Below are 24,113 nucleotides of genomic sequence, written 5' to 3'. Positions count from 1 at the left end.
TATATATATAATATATATACTCGTATAGGTTATAAGTACAAATGTATAAACATATGTAAATAAATAATATATAAAATGTATTTTATATAAAACTGATTATGCTTCTCTAATTCTTAGATAATATAATTATTTTTCTTTTCTTTTTTATAATTTTATTAAGGTATTTTGACATTGTATAAATCATACTCTAAATTTAATTTCATTATTTATTTATCAATAATTAGTATAGAATAATATAAATACATCGAAAATTTAAATATTTCATAATCCAAATAATTGAATAAATTTATATGCTTACTTAATATTTTTTCCTTTTGTAATTTGTGAATAGTTTTAAAAACTCATTTAAATTAAAATATGTATATACACAACAAATTCAAAATAATAACCGTTTGACTTCCTCATAAATAATATTGCCTCCGAGCGCTAAAAATTATAAATTAATATTATTAGAAACTTGTTTTTTGGTTGTTTTTTTTTTTTAATTATTTTGATCACATGGTCGCATGGATTAAGATAATAATACTATATATCTTTTGAATTATAGTGAACGTCTAAAACCGATGAAAACAATAAACCATATTAATCATTGGATATATAAGTGCCTACTAATAGCAGCAAGTATCATGTAGTAATAACAAACTCGTAATATGCGATGTAAAATACTAGAATTACGCGTTATCTTTAGAACTACATGCTAACGAAAGATTCACGTAAGTCTGAAATAATAATATTATATTCTTAGTTTCCTTGATAAAATAACACTACTAGCTGCTGCAGTTACTAAATTAATATTTAAATTATATAATTATATTCTATTCTTACCCAATAATCACACTTATATATTAAGTATAATTTTAAAAATAAGATCACACAGATATACAATACGTTATAAATATAATCTATATTCTATGCACCTACCTATTATATATAAGCGTGTGTAGCATGGTTTTAGATGCTCTTCTAAGCCATCGTGATATATAATATGATATATAGTATGTGTATAATGTGTATGCCGTGTAGTGAGTCGTACGGTTGTTCTATTGTTTTCATAAAAAAAGTACCCCAATCCCAACTTATAACTTCTTACATTATCGAGCATTCATATAATATGACATATTATGTTAGTACATAATTTAATAAATATTACTTTTAAATTTCGACTTCCATAAGTCTAGTAATATCATTGTTTAATATGATATGCCCATCTCTGTAGTTTACATTGTTTTTTATGATAATATTATATTTTATTTTCATAATTTACAAGGTGATTCTTTTTTCATAAAACAATCATTATTTCAAAAAGTATTCAAATTTTTTTGAAAACATTTTTTTTCATAGTTTCAAGTTGTTAAAAAAAGAACGTTTTTATTAAAAAAATTATATTTTTTCTAAGTCATTTATTTTTTTGAATGACAACATAGTTTTAATTTCATATTCCAAAGCAGAATAATTTTCTGAATATTTTGATACATAAAAATCGAATTTAGGACGAGAGTAGTTTATGAGTTTTACGTATTTAAAATTTTGATGCACGGAGCAGAGTGGTAGGTGTTACCCCGCAAAATGTTTGTCCACTGCTCCGCTTGTCTAAACTTTAAATACGTTTAACTCATAAAGTACTCGCCCTAAATTCGATTTTTATGTATCAAAATACTCAGAAAATTATTCTGCTTTGAAATGTGAAATTAAAACTCTGTTGTTGTTCAAAAAATTAATAAACTTAAAAACGTTGTTTTTAACAACTTGAAACTATGAAAAAAAATTGTTTTCAAAAACATGAATACTTTTTGAAATAATGAGTGTTTCATGATAAAAGAATCACCCTGTATTATAATACACAATCAACAAAAAAATATTTGAAACTATACATTCAACTTCTGTAATTAAATGGTTCATTGCCTACTTTTTACGAATACCAACAGTAATAATTATAAAATATTTAAAACATTGCATATTTCGACAATTTACAAATGTGAAAACACATGATATAGATACTTTAGGTACGCAGTGATTCAATTGTATATACTTCCTTGATACATATTAAAAAATATTAAAAATAAATTATATTATATCATGATCAATTATTATAAATTATAATATATATTTACTGGCTGCAGGCCTCAGTATTTCAAACAAACATAATATAATTACATAATTTTGTTCTATTTACATAATACTGCAGGGTTAATCATCAATCGTATACAATAACTATATTGAGTCTTAGTTAAATTTACCACTTTGTATATTAAAGGTAGGTATGTATGTTTAGCAAAATATTTAGAGGAAACTGGGAGAAAGACACAATAAGAAGCAAGAAAATTAAGCATTTTGATAGTAAATATAAATTAATTACATAATTATGGGTGATAAGATTTAAAATGGAAAAATTGATTACAAATACACATTGTTATAGTCCCACTTCACTGAAATCTTAAACATGTCTCTCTGAATACGTTTTCGTTACAATTAATGATAAATAACTATGGTCAAGCAGCTTGACTATAAAATATTACCCCTGAACATTAACTACATTGGCAACCAAACGTTAGACAAGTTTACCAAGACACCAAAATTGTTATACGCTCATAAACTATTTACTATTTAGTATTTTAAAAAGTACATTATATATTTCATTCACGAACTAATCGTCACGAATATTAATGACTTATTGTTATACGAATAACCCTATTCCGATATTAGTAAGTTCATAAAGATGCAATTAAAATAAGAACTTTGTTAGCACCAAACATTTTTAAAACCTATTCCTATCGCTATTCGTTATTATCATTAACTTTCAGTAACTTTAGCTATTCAGTCACGTTCACTTATCAAAATATCCATGTAATAACGTTGACGTCCCTTAAAAATGTACATACTATTATACTATATATACACATGCATACACGTGTATGCATATAGTTCCATATACGTATAATCTGCAGTATAAAACGACAATATATATATAATTCCTAAATTATGCAATTGGGTTTGTTACTACATCAATTGTATAAGAATACTTTAAACTGAAAATCTGATATTTAAACTAATACAGTAATACTATTATTAAAAACACGACCAACAGTGTTAATGAAGTATCTCGACATAGTGTACGATATACAAATAAATAATGAAATAGCTGTAGGAATTGGATTGTAACGAAATCAGTTCACAAAAACTTAACCACGGTCATAAATCCAGATCGTAAAATGTATCCAAATCACGACCGAAATATTTTCGATCATTTCTTATACCTATACACAAATATATATTTATCGGCCTTACATTGTAAAAACATAATAATATATTAATGTCGTCACAGCTTTCATAGATTATTAAATCACATTTGCCGCGCTTATATAATAATACGTAAATGTTATTTAGAAACAATGTTTAAGCATTCTCTTTCGGAAACCACACCATGACGCACGGGATTTACAAAATAGTTTTCTCACTCAGTACGGAATCTAAAATGTCGTGCACAAAGCTGATGAGAGCTTGTGCAGATTAGTGAGAGGACGGGCAAACCGGATGAATTATTCCCCGATGTAGGAGTGGCTAATTGTTAATTGTTTGGTTTTATTATTTTATTTATCGAACAAAAAAATAATTCAAATCAAGAGAAAAATATTACTTCCACCACTTTTGTATATTTAAGTGGTGTGGGAGGAGGGTAAAAAACTTATCGACGTCGCCGCGAGCGTTGTTGTAACGACAATGAGCTCACAACATTAAACTCCACAGCTGTAGATCAAGAAAAAATAATTGCAGTATGTACTATAGATGTTTTTTTATATAAAAAAAAATTATCAGACTATAATTTAAATAGTTTTTAAACGATTCCAGTTTAAGTATATAAAAGTATACATAAGTATACATAAGTATATAAACATTATACATTATATATCTACAATAAAACATTTCTAACTTATGTGCAATTTACGAATATATATTACAAGGTAATTCATTTAAGAGTAGACACTCGTTTTCATGAAAAGTATTAACGTTTTGGAAAAAAGTTTTTCACATATTTTATTTGAAACATTTTAAAACTACATGTTTGAAACAATAAATATATTTTTCTATTTTTCTTATGTTTATCATTGATCAAAATTCGATTTATTTATACCATACATTGTATAAAATGTTTATAATAGTTATATTTTTTTTTGAATAATGTTTGACATCAAAACTCAACTATTTTTAGTTATTTAAAAAAAGTAACCTTTAACTTTTAAATTTTTAATCAAACTTAGTTAATAGTATAATATTACGTTGACAGACGTGACCGCTATAATAGCAGTTATGCATATTATTATAATTTGAGGGTCAATTTTATATCCCAATAACTGTTACAGTTTCATATTTTTATAACAACGCGTGAATGTGTGACTTAATATTTAGTTAATCAAATTAATCATTTATACGTAAAAATAACTTTTATTTTACTCGACTTACTTTTTTAGAATAACTTAACTGTTAACTTAGCTAGTTAAACAAAATGCCAGCTTTGCATAAGGTACAATAGAAAATTATTTCGAATACTCATTTTATGTATACCCAGATTTTAAATTGATGTAATAAATAATAATCGATTAACCACCCAGTCGGTCGTTTATTATGTCTTCATCACTATGACTATACGAGTAAGTATACTCAGTATATACATATCCCAACCTAATCGTTCCAACAATACGAATCATGACTTTATTATAAGATAACCACGTGACGAAAATATTTGCTGGGCCACTCTCCGTGGTAAAAATGTTTTGTGGTATATACTATAATTTCTAGGTATGTACAGGCCCTGATTTATGCAAGTGCAGATGGAGCACTTGCACTTGGCCCCCAATTTCTGGGGCCCCCAGGCTCTGTAAGTTGTAGAAAATTGTTTTTTTTTTTAATTAATTCCACAAAAATGTATATTCTAAAATGTAATACCGACTGTTAATGTTCAAAATTTAGTATATTCTTATCATTAAATTGTCAGTTATTTTTGGTTATTTTTGTCATTCCACACCCCCGTGCTAATCAGTTACCATCACAAAATAATAATAATAGAAAATTGTTTGAACATCGGAAATATTTGATACCTTATAACTAATTTAAACTTTTTATGATAAAATGTTATAAAAATAGGGACGTAGCCCATTCGGCTCCAGTTTAAAAAAAAGGTAAATTCCTAAACGGCTCTCGTCTAAAAAGGTTTTACAAACAGATAACTACCCAAACGGCTCCGGGTTTTTACAACACAAATTCTTTCCCACTTCATACAGACTTAGGACTGTCTCAAAAGAGGTGTGATTAAAAATGTATTGGTGAACACTAAGTAAATTATAAAAAAATGTAAAAAAATTATATAAAAAAGCACGTATTATTGTGTTACATTTTAAAGTTAAAAATTTTTTAAAATAATGTATAAAAACTATATAAAAAAACATATTATATTAATATATTATTGCGTTATTGTGAATTAAATTAAGAATAAATTTAAAAAATTTAAAAGTGTGTATAAATATAAAAATATTAAAACAATTTTAAATTTAAATTATTGGTAAATTTTTTTATAAACTCAATGCATGTTATTTTGTTTAATGAAAACTCGTTGATTATTTGCGCAATGAGCTCCTGTTTTTTTTTCATAAAATTCGTTTACTTATACCAGAGACTTAGAAAAGCTCAAATTAGTATACTAGTATCATCGTTAGCAGTTTAGGAATTTACCAGCTGTTTGTAAATTTTATTTCGATGGGAGCCGTTTAGGAATTTACTTGTTTGTAAAACCATTTTCGACGGGAGCCGTTTGGGATGCACCGAAAAATAGAAATTGGTCATTTTTTATTTCATTTTAATTATATAAAATAAATTGTTAAATTAATAAGTTATTTTCCATTTTTATAATATTATTAAAGACTGAAAATTAATTATTTTAATTTAAATTCATATAATAAAATCTTTAAGTATTTTTAATATTTTAATATAGTATAATTTTGTTGTGTTATTTAATTAGTATGTCTTTTCATTATCCTTAATTAACTAGACCAAGTAACTAAATTGTATTTATAGTACATGAAATAACGTACAAATATTTTATGAGTTTTGAGATAGGTATTTTGGCATTTAACACTTTTAACCATGTAGAGTATACTCTATGCTTTTAAAATATAAATATTTTTTTTATTATTATCAACATTCCCCCCCCCTCTATGTAGATTTTTTCTAGAACATTTTTTTGACTTGAGGGCCCCCAAAAAAATTGTGCACTTGGCCCTAGTTTTATTAAATCAGGCCCTGGGTACATATTACGTGTATGAAAAATTAAACATAGTCAATTCATCGCAAAACGGATTAAAAAAAATCACTTTTTAATAATAATATATTAATATCTATTCATTTGAATAAAACGGGCGGAGTAATATGAGTAATAAACTATATAGTTATATAGTTATGAGTAATCTGAGTATTATCTTTTATATTTATTTAAAGCTAGTCGCAATAGCTGTTATATAATATAAATATACAGAGAACAAAAGCAGTTAATAATTATTATATAATATACAATATTACAATAGAATAAATCAATAATTATGCATAGCTAGGTATACCTATGTAATCAAAAACTAATCAATAGTTATTATTAATCTGTTGCTTAAACCTGTAAATAATTATTATGTTGCTATTTATATTAAAAAACCTAAAATAAGCTGTTAAAAATTTAAATCTTGCTTTTTAAATGCTTCTGAAGAGTTGTTATAAATAATTAGATTAGAAATTCTTGGTTGAAATTTACTTTTAATTATTTCTGTTTATACCTATATAATTAAAGCTAATTTACTTTTTTAAATAAATAAAAAGTTAAATTAAATTTATGATAAATCTTACTACGCGGTGGACTTACGTAGTTCGAGGAATCTAGCCATTGTGTACAGATTTATTGAGTTTTGTCACATTTATTTGACGAGATACGCCGGCTAGTAAAACAGTCGTTAACGATAATATAAAACAAATATAATACTTCATAGGTACATAATATAATTTTTATTATTCATCAATCATAATGTACTAGAATTTTTTCACTTTGATGTTAAAATATTTATAAATTAACATTAAGAAAGAAAAAACTAGCTTTAAAGTTAACCCATCCTAATTTTACTCGATATAAAATTTAGTTTCGTTATTGGTTTTCAGTCTCTCACTCGTATGTGATATGTACACTAAGAGATTGTCTGACAACAACTTTTTTGAACTCTGAGTCTTTTAATACATTCAATCTGTAATAATATCAAGATAATAATACAATAATATGTAGGACATAATGTTATAGGTACTGCATTATGTCATAATTCATAACGATAATCGTACAATAATAAGTAATAACAATTGTCAACGAATTATTAATGTTAATCAAAATATTGAGCATATCTACGTTATACAGACCAATAAATATTACATACAAATTATCTGATTTACCTTCTTACTTAGCACCCATATAATAAGTAATATGGACAACTGGATTTCAATTTTCAAATTATACCTAACTTTTTATAATATATTATAAATTTATAAAGACATACAATATTATAACATAATACCTAGGTACAACATTGTAGTAATATATTTCCTACACTACATACAACATTATAGCCTATAGGTGAATAAAATAACAGTCTATACTCAATAGATAATAATATTATATCTCCTGTAAATTCGGGTAGTTATGAGTAATGATTTATGAGCGATGTTTACCAATAGACTTATCACATGTAGGTACACTGATCTATTAACAACTATTGTTTTGATATTTTATTCAGCATGGTTTCGATAGTTTTTGATTTTCAGTACAGACTATACGTCTATAGATTATAAAAATATTATAGTCTATAAATCATAGGCACAATTTGAGGAAGGCTTGGGTGTGCTTAGCACCCTCAATTTTAAAATTAGCACCAACAAATCGTTTCATGTTCATTAATAGTAACAGGTATCCATAACCTCAAGATAAAATTATAAAAAAAGATAGAGGAGCTTCAGCACTCTCAGTTTTTTCATTGAAATTGCGCCCCTGCTATAAATATTATACTATTTTAAATTTATACCAGATTGGCGTGTTACTTATTCGCTTAGTAATCTTGCTTATATTACCTACTTAATTTATATTACAATATAAGTACAGATTTTATCAAACATTGGATTATTTAATTATTATGACTTCGGTCTTCAACTATTACCTACCTGTATAGTCGAACACTGCAAATTGCAATCGGCTTAATAACTTAGTATATTGTCCTTGTAATAACGCAGTTATTACTTATTAGTTTATTACCTATATTATATACAGTATAATGTAATTACACACTATCTATAGTATACAGTAGGTATACAATACATATAATAATAGGTAGGTATATAGACAAAAACACAATATATTGATACCTATGTACTATTAGTGGTATTACTTACATGTAAGTAGACAAGAAGTAGGATATAGATTTAAAACTTAAATAAATTCTTAGTTCAGAAGCAAGTAACTTTTATTTAGAATTTCTGAATTTAGATTATCCGTAATCCGTATAGAATATAGATGGCTGTGCTATAATATTGCTCTGGATGCAAATTTAAAACAAATCTGGTTCAGATATCATGGAATAAAAACAGCTACTCCAAACGAAATGATAACATATCAGGTCCGTTAGAAAAATATTTATCAATTCTTTGTAACGGACGCTTTTTTATCAGTTTATCTCACTATAATATGAATACGTAATACATATACGAATGTCAAGTAATGAATATAGTGAGTAAACGACTACGGTCTATGACCTGCAATTGCTGTGACTCAACTTACTGCTACATTAATGCAGTAATACATTACTTTTGGGTGGATGAAAGCTTAAAACTTTTGTATTTAGTTGGACGTACGACAAACATTTAATCTCCGACCTCCGAGTTCTTACGAAATACAAATTTTCGTACTTCCGAATTCGAAGTTCATTCGGCAAGCATAAGACTTATATTAACCTAACCTGTCTTAATTCAGTCATTATTATAATTTAGCCAATACGTAACCGTGTATAACTACAACTATGTCTTGTCAAACAACATATTCTCGTCAAGTATTGCAACGAGTCAGTGACCGTAAAAAAAGGAAACTAGCCATTGACGATTCTGATGAAATATCATTAAGCCGTAATTTAGATTTATTCATAGATTCTCAGTTAAAAGTGATCGAAGATTCCCAAACATCATTGAAAGGGCATAGAGACTTGTTTGGTGAACTCATACCACAAGATGAGTTTGTCAGTAACGCAGAAACTAAAAACAAATCAACTAAAAAAACACCAGTATCAAAGAAAAAGAAACAACCAAATGAAGAAATTATGATTGATAGTCCAATAATAAGACCAAAAAGGGTGTTTATTCCTACCCTGAATTTCATGAAGATAATGAAGGAGGCTCAAACAGAATTGTACTCCTTAATGGGTGTCAACAAAAGTTCAAGTGATATTTCAATTGTAACAACTGATAGCCTTAATGTTAGTGGAATACAAGATTTACAAGGTAGCCCTATAACAAGTACAAGGAATGAGTCTAAAACAATTTCAAAGAATAATGATAATGACAAGGAATCTCGACGAGTTCTTGAAGGTAAATTTTCATTAATATGTACATATAATTATATAATATACTATAAAACATCCATTTGTAACAGATTTTTTGTCCCATAAAATTACTAGAATTTACATTGACTGTCTAAAATATAGTTAGTTCAATAATTATACCCACCAATTCAAAATGTTATTTCCTTAAGTGATAGCTCATAGATTATGTAAACTTTTTCAATTTATATCAGTTATTCAGTTGTATCACTTTTATAATTCTGAGCGAAGTAAAAGATAATTAGTTTTACATTGACATTTATTTTCTTTATATCTATGATAAATTTTTTAGGGTAATATAAGTGATCTAATAAATTACATGTACCTAGATTGTACTTCAAAAGTTATTTAATTTGCTTACATTTTTATATGACATATATCATATTCATATATGGAAAAATCACAATAAAAATATGCTACAATTTCCAATACATAGGTTTTTTTCTTAAACAGTGCTAGACATTTGAAACTTGTACCAGTTAATTATCAATTACAATATTAAAATAGGGTTAAATTAATTTTTTTTATTATTTTTAGAGATTCTATAAATTTTGAAAAATGTCCTTATTATTCTTACATTAAAATATTAAATTTTCAATCAAATTTTTCTTAAATTTAGTTTTTATATATTATTTTATACACCTCAAATTATATACAAAATTGTGAATATATTTTTAACACCTTATGATTTAGGAGTTGTTGCATTTGTTGATTACAAAATTGACAATGATCGCAGTGGTTCAAGTATTACCCAATATCTCATTGATTTGGGTGCCAAAGTAGAAAAAACATTCAACCAAAAAGTAATTACCTATATGATTAGTATTATTATTAGTATTGTTATGCTGAAACAATTTTTAGGTTACCCATGTGATGTTTTGTGATGGCTTACGTAGTACATATAATAAAGCAATAAAACGTAATATTCCACTTGTATCAGCAAGGTGGATGGAATATAGTAAATTAGCTAATAAGATGTTGGATCCAGATGACTATCCTCCCGTTGATATGGAAAAGTATAAAAAAACACCAGCAACAAACATTAATATTCCAGTAAGTAAATTTCAATATTTTATTTATGCATTTAATTGTATTTGTATTTCAGTACTCACTGTCTATTTTTAAGCTTAATATTTTATATATAAATATTTGTATGTATGATTTAATATATATTATTTCAGATAAGCAATACATATAAAAAATTCTTAAGACCAAGTAATATTGAACGTGATCAGATATTTAAATCTAATTGTGATAATCTAATGGAAAGATTTTTCAATTTCAATATGAATCAGAATAATGAAAATAAGGAAAACAGTCCTATCATTGAAACCCCCAAAAAATCTAGTGTTAACAAATTAGTAAGTTTAACAACCTAAACTTTATTGTATTCATTAGTGTAACTAGAAGTACTATTATATTTAAATCCAGTATTTTTAAGTGCTGAAATGCCAAGTGCATTTGTTTTTAAAATTTTAAATATATCTTAGAATCTTTTAGAGGATTTATTCAAATTTTTTTTGTAAAAAAATCCAAAACTATTATTTACAATCATATTACATTGTGTATTAAGTATAAATGTTATCATTTTTTTTTCCAAAGTACCAAATGGTACCTAATTCAACTATCTGTTTATGAAAATAAAACAACCATTATACTTGTTTTATATTAGATTTTTATTTTTAGAATGATCCTAACAAAACAAATGATATTGTCAATATATTATCTGATCAACTATGTAAAGTATTAAACAATATCGATAGTCCAGTACCAGATGACCAAATTGATGAGCTATATATTCCAATGTCAATTAAAGTACTAAGAAAATATCTCACATCCAATGAAAAGGAGAATGCAACTTCCACAGAACTAGATAGTGAACTAGCTAAAATTGAAGAACGGCTAAATTTAAATGTTCAAGCTAGACAACGATTTCGTAAGCTATTATTTCCTTCAAATAAGGATTTGAATAACACAAGCGGTGTCAGCGATTTCCCATCACCGTCACCTCAAAAATTGAGAATCAGTGCTCCTTCAAGATTAATTAGTACAAGGAAGAAAAAAACAATGCTTGATAATAAATTGTTACCCAATAATAAAAACTTAAACAGTAATAAAAAAACACCAATAAAAAACAATGATAAAGTTAATCCCTTAAAATGGGGAATACCTTCAGACCTACGTCCAAAAAAAACTAAAAAAATCACTGTTCAAAAAGTAAAAAATGTGAAAATAACTCATACCAAAGACACTGTTTCTAGTATTATGTCCAGAAATTCTTCTAAAATATTCCAAACACCAAAAACCTCTTTAGCTAGCCCTGTAGTGTTACAGTCAATTGCATGTAGTGGGATGACAAAAAGGTAAAAAATTATATTTATTTATATAAAACATAATTTATAACATTTTTTTGTTTAAGCAGTGAAACAAACATTTTAAAATCATCTATACAAGACTTAGGAACATTCATTTTTCATACTAAGGTAGAACCTTCAACTACTTTTTTAATTACCAAATCACAACCAAATCGGACATTAAATATTGTATTTGCAATGGCTTATGGATGTTTCATTGTTTCTGAAAATTGGGTAAGAAATTTCACAAAAATATGTTTAATAACTTATTAATTGTTTGACAGTTAAGTTTTATTGATTTTGTTCAAAATATTTGTGACATTAAATTGTTGTATAAAATATAACTGAGAAAACTATGTTGTTTAATTATTAAGGTACATGAATCACATAAAATTGGTAGATGGCTATCTCATGAACAATACTTAATCTCAGATCTGTCTGAACGTGTTAAAGTAAAAATCATAAATTCACTTTCTTTAATTTATTTATTTTAAATTAATATTTTATGAATGTCTTTTATATTTTAAAGGAATTTCAAATAAGACGTCATACATTTGGGTCATTGTTAACATTTCATTTATTCGATGATGTTGGCAGAATTTACGTATCAGATACCTGTGAGCCACCTGCTAAACTCTTGAGACGACTGGTGCGTGCTTGTGGTGGTCATTGCACGAATACTGAGACTAAGGCAGATATAGTTGTTGGTTATACACCACAATTTAATAATAATATTCATGAAAAATGGATTTTGGATTGCATAACCCAAGGGATATTACTAAATAAGAATCAGTATACTATGTTAGTTAATACAAATGATATTATGACCTGAAATAATTTTCACCTGTGTTGGCTTTTATTTATAATTTTTATTTTATTTAGCTAATTGATATGTTTATTCTAAAAAACTAGTCTTTATTTTTTGAACATTATTACTCTTCTAAATTAAAATGTTTAAATATCTTCTTATAAATCATTCTAGTAAAATTATTGTCTTCAAATTTATTTATATTCTATCTGTTTTATTTTTATTTTAAATAATTGTAATTATTTAGTTTAATTTTAAAGGGTTAAAGCAATTTTTCTTATTGCACTGACTGCTATATTATAAATAATTATTATTAAAAAATGTAAAACATTAATTTTGGTTTTATTGTTTTGGTATAATATTTCTATGTATTTTAACTATTTCATGGTTTCACTTATATATCAATAATTAGTTTTGTTATGATAAGTGGTGATACTAAAAATCTAGTTTAATTGAAGTGTGTTTCATTAATTGTTTTAAAGAGCATTAATATCAAGTTTCAAGTTGATTTAACTATTAAAATATTATTTCCTGTACAAACTATTATGAAAACTATTCAATACCACTCATTCAACTTGTATTTTAACTATATGGTTGATAGTCAGTTGAAATGGAGTACAACAAACATAAGTTACTATATTACAAACCAAAACAGTAATAATAAATATAAATTTTGTTTTGAAATATAGTAATTGTGAAGTTAGGAATTCCTTAAATATTATTTAAATTAAACAACTCTAATCACCTTAAAATTTAAATTATACCTCTTTATAAGTATATAATTATATATATTTATTAACTCTTTTATTATTGTTTTTTTAATTAAAATATTTGAAATATTTTTATTCATAAAAACACATTAAAGGAAAGGTAATTATAAATATTTTCCAAACATGCAATCCCAAAATAATTCTGCAGTTCTTCATTCAACCATTTTACTGTACTTTAAAAACTTAATAGTTTTAAAAAAAAAACATACTAAGTAACAAGTTATATAAATGATGTTCTTAATAATAGTTTAAAATAAATTAATTGTATGGTGTAGTAAAATGTTAGTGTTTAGTTTGTATTGTATTATAAAAAAAAATATTTTTTATTTAAATTATAGTTATTTTATTTATTTATTTTTAACATTGTGTATAATTATAATTATATTCATATATTTATTATACTATATATTACATAATTTATAATTTTTGTAACTAATAAATGTATATTCTCATAATCTTTATGCCTTTAAATCATGTCCAAATAAGTCCAAACTAAAGTGGTGTTTCTGTGGACTATATAATATACTGATTTTAAATTTAAATATCACTATATCAGACTTTTTAAATAAATATTATTCTTAATTTCTATGTTTTAATTATTAAGTTATTAAATTTTTCTTTTATGATTAAATTTATTGCAAAAATTTTGTCATTTCCTCCAATTTGTTCATTTACCATTTTACCAATTGAAAAATATCAAAAAAGTTTATTCACAATATTTTTTTATAAGCATTTATTATGTGGTATTTTAACAAAATCACTAAAATTTACAAACCATTTTGTTAAAAATCCATTAAATATTTTAATTTTTTATCTAAGATTTGAAAATTCAAAATCTATAATTCATATAAGTACGAATTCTTGCAAATTTAAGTTTAAATTTATACAAAATCACAAACATTTATAAATCAAAAATGTTTAAGATTTTTATTTTCAGTTGTAGTTAAGATTAAAAAATTTAATGCACTGTTTTTTAAAAGTAGTTCATACTGGAACCAAAAGATCTAATGATCTAAACAACTATCATTATGATTATATATAATTATAATGTTTTATAGATATCTGAAGTTCAAATGTGGATGAAATTATGTATTTAATTAATGAATAAATTATTTTGTTTTAATTCAAAATAATTATTCATAGGCACATAACTTTTATGTATATTGTAAATTTTACTACGTGCAATGATATTTCCAAAATTTTTAGATAAAACTATACTTATACTATGAACCTGTTCACGCTATTTCACAGTGTGATGTTATTAACTCAAAAGTTAATAAAAAAAAAAGTTTAGAATAATAGTTTTTATTATTTTATATTTACATTTTATTTAGTATCTATTACATTATTTTTAATTTTTATATTAAAATTATACATAGGTATCTAAAATGGTACGTTATTTTTATAATTAAACACTTAAGCTTACCATTCATCCACTCTTCTTTTATTTAATTTACAGTAGGTAGATAAATAAAAGACTCGAAGGTTTCGAACTGCTATATTTTGGCACGTTTGGATTTTGTTAGCATTTCATTTTTTTACAGTACCCCAAAGCTGTAGTCCATAAGTTCAAATAGGCTCGAGGAGAGATTTGTATATTTGTACTTCAGCTTTAAGATTAATGCTAACATTTTTAGACAAAATAGGGCTTATAGTATTTATTCAGGTTTATACATATGTTACTTTCCAGTCTCATACAGAATAGAATAAAATATTTCTTATGGTAATAGTAATAAAAAAATATATCACTATAATTGTATTACCCTTGAAGTATAATTACATCAAAAACTAAAATCAGGGACTTCAAACTATTTTTTTTTTGTAAGAGAACGGGGGGGGGGCGATCGCTCCCCTCTGGATCCATCACTGGTTGGGTAGATACCCTGTTTTAGTATAAACGTTGAGTGGATTGACTTATTTTGGTTGATTAATAATTGGCCATTTTTATAGTATTTAAGAAATGTTCTGTAGCAATGAACATTAATTAAATGAAAATACTACCTATAAATAGATTTTTTTACCCATACATTTTATCAGGTAAGCTTACTGAGCCTACAATATCTCTACCTATAAACTGAGTAATAAGTATATGTATTCTATACTGTATTACTGTACCTGTATGGCTATGTAGTAAATGGTTTACAACTTTACAAGTTAAAACACAACAACTTACAAGTTTCATTGATATGTAGATATGTTTGATGATTGGACGTCTTGAACAAATGAATAAATTGATGATAAATAAATCATATATTATACGAATTGTTCATGGAGTAGAAAAGAATAACGGCGGGGACTGTAGCATGAAAACAAACACACAGTGCCATACTCCTACCACCAGATGTCGTTGTTTCACCCGCGGTTGACGTCGTACGTTTTTAACATTTTCTTTTTCTTTTTTTTACGCTTTTATCAGTTCGTTTGTCGCACCCGTTTCGCGCACTTGTTTTCGTTATTTGTTATTTGTGAACCAATTTCCTCTTTCACCTTTCGGTTTTTGCGGTTAATTTTTAATTTTTTTTTTGTGCTTCGACAACAACCTAATTACAATATATTTAATTTAATCAAAATATGTTGCATACTCTTCTTGTCGTCTGCCCGCGTTGATTGCAGTGACCGATCCGGTAACACCTTCATAGTGCGTTCTCTCGCCGTTTGGATACCTTGTTATACACCCAAACCGGGTCGTAGTGAAAAGAATAAAAAAAAACCAGTCCTCGATAACGACGTAGATTACATTCTGTAGCTCCTATTTGGTGGTTTGATGTGGAAAAATAGTAAAAGATGAGTTGGGGAACGGAATTATGGGTGAGTACTGCACCTGTTTAGTATGATATGAAAAATACACCTAGGTCAGGTCTTCAGGGTAATGTGTAGGCGGTTACGAATGGCGTGGTATCCTGTGGTATGTTCTTGCGATATCCAAACTATTCCTCTTTAAAAAAATGTTTGACTGTGAGTTTTTTATTTCTCTTAATAGACGGTCTATTGTCATTTGTCACTATATACTGCTGCACTCTTACTTAAGTAGGTACTCTTAAGGTAAAAAACTACTGTCAAGCCAAGGCATATTTTATAGTTGTTTTTGTTTTTTTGACACTCAGGATTAGTTTTTTTTAATATAGAAACCATTAGGTATGTCATGAAGCGATTGGTTTGGTGCTACTGATCTTCAAAAATATGTTAATTCATTAATTAGAAATTTATTTTTACTAGATTTCTGGGCTCTTTACATAGTTTATGTTAAGTAAGTAAAAATTAAAAGTAGAAACACGGTAACTAGAGTACCTACTACAGTACTACCTACACTAAAAACCACTTGGTTTTTATAATTTTTTAATTGAATAGTTATATCTTAGGTGTAAATAATATATATTGTGATGTTATATTTTTGTATTATCTACTTCTTTTATACAAAACCATCTAACATAGGTTTGAACAATAAGGTAATATAGTTAAAAGATTTTGGTAAATTTATTTTGTTATTCATGATTTCTTAGATGTAAACATTTCAAATAGGTACCTATATTTTCTTGTAGTATCTGTATTTGAAACTGTATAATCTCTAATTTTTGATAAATATTGTTTAACCAATATTTAAATAAAAGTAAGTTATATTCTACGATTTATTTTAAAATATTTATTTTCAGTTTTATTAGTGCTCAAAAAAAAAAAAAAAAAATTGAAGACATAATAAATGTAACAATACTAAATTAAGCAATAAATAAATTTTACTTAAGTGTTATGCTGTCATATATATTAGTATGAGTATAATTAGATAGGTAGGTACCAAAGATTATATGTATTAAATATATGAGATAAAAGAAATAAATTAAAAACCCGTATAAGTATATATTACATAATTAAACGAACAATTTAAGTTATAAATTTTAAAACATTAAAGGCAAAAACTACAAATACATTTTGTCAAAAACTGGTATTTTGTAAATATTCCTTTTCTTCTGTTTTTTTTATTGGTTTATCCAAATTATTGGAAATTTTTACTAATGGACTATAAAATATATTAATATACATCAGCATGTATTATACTAATTGATACCTTTACAAATCTATTGTCAGTCATTCTTAATTAGATTAGAAGTTAAAACAACTAACATTATGTGGCAGTTAAAAGTTTAAGTTGATAATTGATACCCAAGTATTAATAATTTCAAAAATGTTATATCATTATATCCCGGATAGTATCTTACTCTAAATACATCATAAAAGCTAAAACTAATATTTCCACAATTTTTTTTTGCAATCATGAACTTAAATTTTCAAGATTACGTTTAGACTTAGGGGCAATGAACTTTGATGATATTGTTTAAATTTTTTTATTGAAGAGGCCTTATATTTTATTTTTAATAATTTTAATAGCATATCTATATTATATATTGTTGATTTAGAGTCATGTTAATTAGCTATCATATAAAGATAAATTATTGGTTTTACTTTTTAACAAAGACTACAATTTATTATTGATAACCAGTTGATAACAATTGATTATATTAGTCATATGTTGTTGTAATGATAGACTTATAATAGAGACAGAGTAATCTATATTTCTATGGTGGTAATCTTTTATTCCTTATTTTGTCTGAAGCACAATTACTATTTTTTAAAATTTATCTTCACTAATGTTTATAACATTATTTTTAAATTATTGTCATTTTTTTATATTATTAATTTCTATACTATTTAAAGCAAATTGAATTATTTCAAATTATTTTACCTATTTATTAAAAAAAAAGGCAAGAAGGTACAGTAAGACTAGACAGCTCATGTGGGCACCTAACTAGGTACTATAAATACTATGCTACTATGGTCTATGAGCTAATAAGTATAATTAAAGTACTTAACTAATCATTACAGTTTAAAATAAAGTTACTAAGTTAATTAAACTAGTTAGCTTTTATCAGATAGGTAGAAAACATAAATTATATCAATGTTTTAATATGATGATAGGTAATTATTACGGATTTGCTTTTCTATTTAAATTAGCAAATAAGAATACACCAAGAAAATTAATCAATTAAAATAAATTGCAACCATAGATATTTTAAAAGTAACAACATTATAAACATCAGTAGCCGGCCTATATGTTTTTTATGGTTGTAGTGCATAGGTTATAGACCAACTTATAAAATGTTCTTAATATATATCTACACACACCTGTCACCTAATATGTATAGAAGACTGTAGAATGTATTACAAATTATATATTAATCATTATGATCATACTTTGATTAATTTTAGTTAAGACTAGATAATTTTAATTTTTTGTAAAGTAGTTAAATAGTTGAAGATTAATAATTTAAAGGTTATTTTGTATGTAATTATTTATTAACTATTTATTTCTAAAAATGTATGGTAACAATATTGTTTAAAATTAACTAAACAATATATACTATTTCCCAGACAGTATTTTCATTCAATTGAGAATTTTTATAAGAGATTAATATAAATATATTTTATAATTCTTGTGAAATTGTATATATGTTAATAAATTGTATTATTTTAATGACTTGTATATATTTGAATAGATAGTTGTGTATGTTGACTGTAAACTTTGACATTATTGTATGTCGTAATATTTTTTGATTCTCAGTATTTTTCAGATTAAAATTTAGAAACTCTTCTATTGAAAATATTTAGCAATTTTTTCTATGAAAATCAAATTATTAAAATATAATACTAAAAAATATATTTTTTGTGCAATGCTTTGATGGTTAGATTAAGTGGGTAGTAGAATTGTGTGGTTGTCTTTTGAATAAACTATACAGAGAAAGTATACCTTAAAATCATATTTTTTTAAATTCTAAAAAGAAAATATTTACTATCTAACTTATAATGTAATAAACATTTGAAAAATAACACAAATAATGTACCTATTTATTTTATTTTTTATTAATATTTCAAATAAAAGTTATTATTTATTACATATTGACAATTAATAAGTAGGTACTTGTAAAAGATAAAGTAAAAAAAAATGATTAATTATGAATAGTAAGTACATAGTGATAGATAACAATGTGCTATATTAAAATAATAACAAATGAGTTAATACGTATAGTACCAATTTTCCAATTTTTTTTTGCAATTCTAAATAATTTAAATATTTTTTTTTACATTTTAGTTGCTACATTAATTATAGTTTTCCAATAATCTACTTCCTAATAACTAATTAGATGGGGGGGGGTACAGTGTATTACTTAAACCAAAATGACTCACAGGAAAAATTCTCTAGCCTTTTAAAATTATCAGATTTTTTTAACTGTTTTTTTTTCTGTCTTAAAGAAGTTAACTAATTTATAAAACCACATTGAACTCAGATTTTTATTTAATTTCAAGTAAATAATTTGTAAAAACAGTTTAAAATTGTTTTTATTAAGGATATACTTAATAGAAAGATATAAATTTTGAGATTAAAATATTAAAAAACATAGTTTAATGTGGACTGTAGGATATTTTTTTGTAAAAATACCTAATGAGTATCCACACTGCATAAAGATGCATTGGTACATGTATATGTTTTATGGCTACTGACTAATTCACCATGATATAAAAGTTATTAATTTAATTATCAGAAGTTATGAACTAAAATTATAAATACCTTGTAAATACCAATAATTTTTGCCTGCCGACATGCCAAACAATTGTCAACCAATATTGTTTTTATTTGTATAATCTATTATAAAAAATAATATTATATTATACATATATATATTAGCGTTCATGTATGAAATTCTGTAATTCTATAAAATAACTATTTATTCTATAGAATTACGGGTACTTTCAGTTAGTGTATTGAATGAATTCAACATACTTCAACTAGTTATTCTACATACTAACTAGATATTTTATAAACTAACAATAAGGGTTTAGTAAATGTATTTAAAACTGTTATTGAATAAACATTTTAATCAAATTACAAATTACAAATAAAAATCAAATGTTCATGTTAAGTCAAACACTCCTTACATTATTATATAAAATATTATAATAATTTACTTCACGTCAATTTATCAGAATAATTATTATAATTTTAAACAAATTGCAAATTAAAATAAAAAATCTATTATCATAGTTATAATTATTAAATTATTATTTTTTTTACAATTTACAATTCATTTATTAATACATGAACTTTTTGGATGGCATTTAGAGTTACAAAGTAAATTATTTTTTAAACATATGCACCCTTTTGTGGTGCACTTTGTTGACATATGCATTTGAAAAACTCTTGACCATTACCGAGTGATTGGGATTGGGATGCCTTTCGAAGACAAATATCTATGTCTGGGATATTAGGTTAGGTTATTATTTTTATTAATAAAACGACAACGGTAACAAATCTTGTATATTATCTAATCCAGTACTGGTCATCTACCTAATTAAATAAATTTTATACATTAGCAAAAATCCAATCGGTATTTTATATATTAACTAGTAAAACAGTGTAATTTATATATTAACAAGTATATTTAGGCATTTTATAGAATAACTTGTTATTTGATAAAATAACATATTACATATATTACTACTAACATTTATATATATTTCTATGGCTTAGTGTAAACTAGGGGTGGCAAACTTATGGCACCAACGTGCTGTTTGTCAAATTTCAATGGCACCCAAAAAAATTGAGATCATCAAAAATTCTGTAACTTTATTTTTATCCTTAGAAAATGTAATTTTCTTTGAGCATGTGAAAAATTTTCAATATCTTGATCAGAAAAATTTGGCATGACCCAAAAAAAGTTTGCCACCTCTAGTATAAACCATTTAGGTCCTTCGCCACAATCACCACTTCTCTTCATCTGGTTTTGTCTGTGACTAGGTTACTGTTAGCTCTTTACTGTTCAGGATTCCCAACATATCCAGATCTTTATGTATCTGTCTATCCATCTTTGTCTTGGACAGCCGAGCAGTCTATATACACACACATATATATACTGTTACCATGACGTCAAAACTCTCCATGTTGCATAAAAATCAGATTGATTCCCAGACATAAGACACATACATTCATGTCATATAAAAAATTCTTGTATTAATTAAAGTGATTATTTTACCAGTGTTTAATAACTGATTGAAAAAATACTTATTTAGTCATATTTTTAAACAGCTAAAACAGTTGAGTGATTTAAAATGTTGGGATTTATAAGATTAAACAAGAAGAATGATAGTTTATCCAACTGTCTTATGTAATTTTAATTGAGATTAAAATTGTAATCCTAATTTTTATTGTATAGTTTCTAGCCATGACTGTACGGTGAAACTGTTCTTTTAACTTGTTACTAAGTAAAGCTAAGTCTTTCTTATCTTTACTTATATATATGTTTATCAAAAATATACATGATTGACTGATACTTTTAGTTATTTACTAATTGAAATAAGTACTAACTACTATTGTTATGGCCATGTATTGTCTGTAGACCGTAATCAATAAATAAAAACTATTCCCTATTTTGTAAACAAGACATTTAATAAAGTGAAATTTTGTTGTTGGTTAAAAATTACAATGTCATATTTTAAATAGGTATCTATAATTGTATTTAAATTTATAAATGTCATTTAAGATTCTTAAAATCTCAACACGTAATTTGCTCTACTTTAAATTTCTATAGGTACATATTTCATAGTTAAATCTTGTAAATTAAACTACCTTTAATGAGTCAAAGAATTTATTTAATAGGAACAAATGTTATATGCCCATTGGACCATACCTTATATTTGTATAATATTAATGTTTTATGTGTTTAATGATTACATATTTAAATTAATACTTAAAGAAAGAACTTTAATCATAATTCAAAGTTATTTTCATCTGTTTGCATTGTTAATCTTAAATTATCTATTACTTTTTATTTGCAAGATATCTAAATTTTTAGAAAATATGTTTTTGTAATAATACTAATTACAATAAATTGAGGCATACTAAAATGAAATTGTTATTTACTGTTTCTGTAAAATACCAGCCAAATAAATAACATTTATCTACAAATGACATTTTATAATACTCCACAATATTATTTTAACATAATTACCTCCTGAAACATTTATTTCCTTTATTTTGAGTTGTGTCAGAGCTTGATTTCATGTAAGTATATTGCTCAAATCTATGAGTATTTACCATTTGATGCCACTTCTTAAGAGTGGCATCCAATTTTCAAAACTGTTTTATTAAAGTCTCATCAACATTACTGAATCAATCTGTTTTATGACCATTATTATAAATACTAATACTTAAACTCTAATTAGTTATTAGTTAAGAATCACAATAAAATAGGAAATTATACCATTTGTACCTTTAGACATTTTTACTTAATTTTTATTTTCTATTTATATTGTAGATCTCTTCATGTAGTATATTTCTTAATTTTACGAATGGTAAGTACCTACTTATTTTTTTAAACTTATATTCAATAATAAATACATTCTAATGTTTATCTGATAATAATAAGTTATTATAAGTATTTTTAATGAGTTAATTTATACAACAATAATAAATAATAACCTTGTTTTTACTTTAATAATTTCTTACGTAATGACTTATCTATGAATTTTGATATTTTTGTGGTTTGTGGTAGTGGATAAATTAGCTGGCTGTGGAAATTCCAACACTAAAACAGGTAGATGAAAAAATTTACCACTAGATTCCTAAAGTTATAAAATTATTTTAATAATGTTTCGGCAGGCCAAGGAGAGGTACTAATATACTCGATATCAATTAAATATATTATTTAGAAATATTTATCTAACTATACGAATTTGGAGCGCTTTATTTTTTATGCTGTATCTGCGATTAGAGTCTGTGCACACGCCTATGTTATTTTGACATACGTAATTTGATACGTAATCACTAATCAATAACAATATATTCTACGTGGGTCGCATATCCTGTTTCCTGTACAATGTGTCTTGTGAAATCAGTATTAATAATCAATGTAACCCTTAATAATATATTGTCCTTTTAATATTGTCTCAGATATCTAAAGTTAACATGTAATTCTAAATACGAATTCATGTTTATAGATAGTGGTATTCGTTGTTGACGGCAATCGGTCAAAAAGTTCGAGCGCATGTTTTGAGCCATACAAAAAAATCCTAAATTAAAATCCAATATTCGATTTACAACAGTAAATTAATAGAAAAAAAATTTATTTTTTACAATATGTATTATTCCTTGTACTTGCAACTAACAAATATTGTTCCGTATAAAAGATTACAAATATAGTCAATATAAAAAGATATATCAAGTAGTCAAGTTAGAAAATTTAAGAATATATATATATTTAAATATAAGAATTTAATCAGTTACATTTTTTTAAACACTGACCTATGCTATTTACAAAATGGTTTTTGTTAACTTATATTAATTTCTTTACATAAATATTGTATTTTTATATTTTATTCTAATTTCATTAAATTTTATGATACTTTTGTCTTGTCTATACTGACTATACTTAACTTAATCTAACCCCCAGTTCCTCGTGAAAATTTACTATTACTTTTCAAT

The 24,113-nt window shown here is 25.1% G+C and overlaps 2 protein-coding genes across 4 annotated transcripts in view; both read left to right on the top strand.

Annotated features, from left to right (window-relative positions):
* Window positions 1-9,083: 9,083 nt before the first annotated feature.
* On the top strand, window positions 9,084-12,952 carry LOC113561361. The gene is made up of 8 exons (XM_026967723.1): window positions 9,084-9,645; window positions 10,350-10,459; window positions 10,518-10,709; window positions 10,838-11,017; window positions 11,343-12,019; window positions 12,079-12,244; window positions 12,385-12,462; window positions 12,540-12,952. The coding sequence occupies exons 1-8, from the start codon at window positions 9,084-9,086 to the stop codon at window positions 12,840-12,842; spliced, it is 2,268 nt and encodes a 755-aa protein (XP_026823524.1). The 3' UTR covers window positions 12,843-12,952.
* A 3,060-nt stretch (window positions 12,953-16,012) lies between these two features.
* LOC113561323 (formin-binding protein 1-like) overlaps window positions 16,013-24,113 on the top strand; it is a 30,635-nt gene continuing 22,534 nt past the window's right edge. For all 3 annotated transcript variants that reach the window (XM_026967667.1, XM_026967666.1, XM_026967665.1), the window contains exon 1: window positions 16,013-16,396. In XM_026967667.1, the coding sequence (XP_026823468.1) occupies window positions 16,373-16,396 (24 nt within the window). In that variant the 5' untranslated portion in view covers window positions 16,013-16,372. The remainder of the gene's footprint in view (window positions 16,397-24,113) is intronic.

The sequence above is a fragment of the Rhopalosiphum maidis genome, chromosome 1 (genome assembly GCF_003676215.2).
Source record: "Rhopalosiphum maidis isolate BTI-1 chromosome 1, ASM367621v3, whole genome shotgun sequence".
NCBI classification, from domain to species: domain Eukaryota; kingdom Metazoa; phylum Arthropoda; class Insecta; order Hemiptera; family Aphididae; genus Rhopalosiphum; species Rhopalosiphum maidis.
This window is presented reverse-complemented; position numbering and strand designations above follow the sequence as displayed.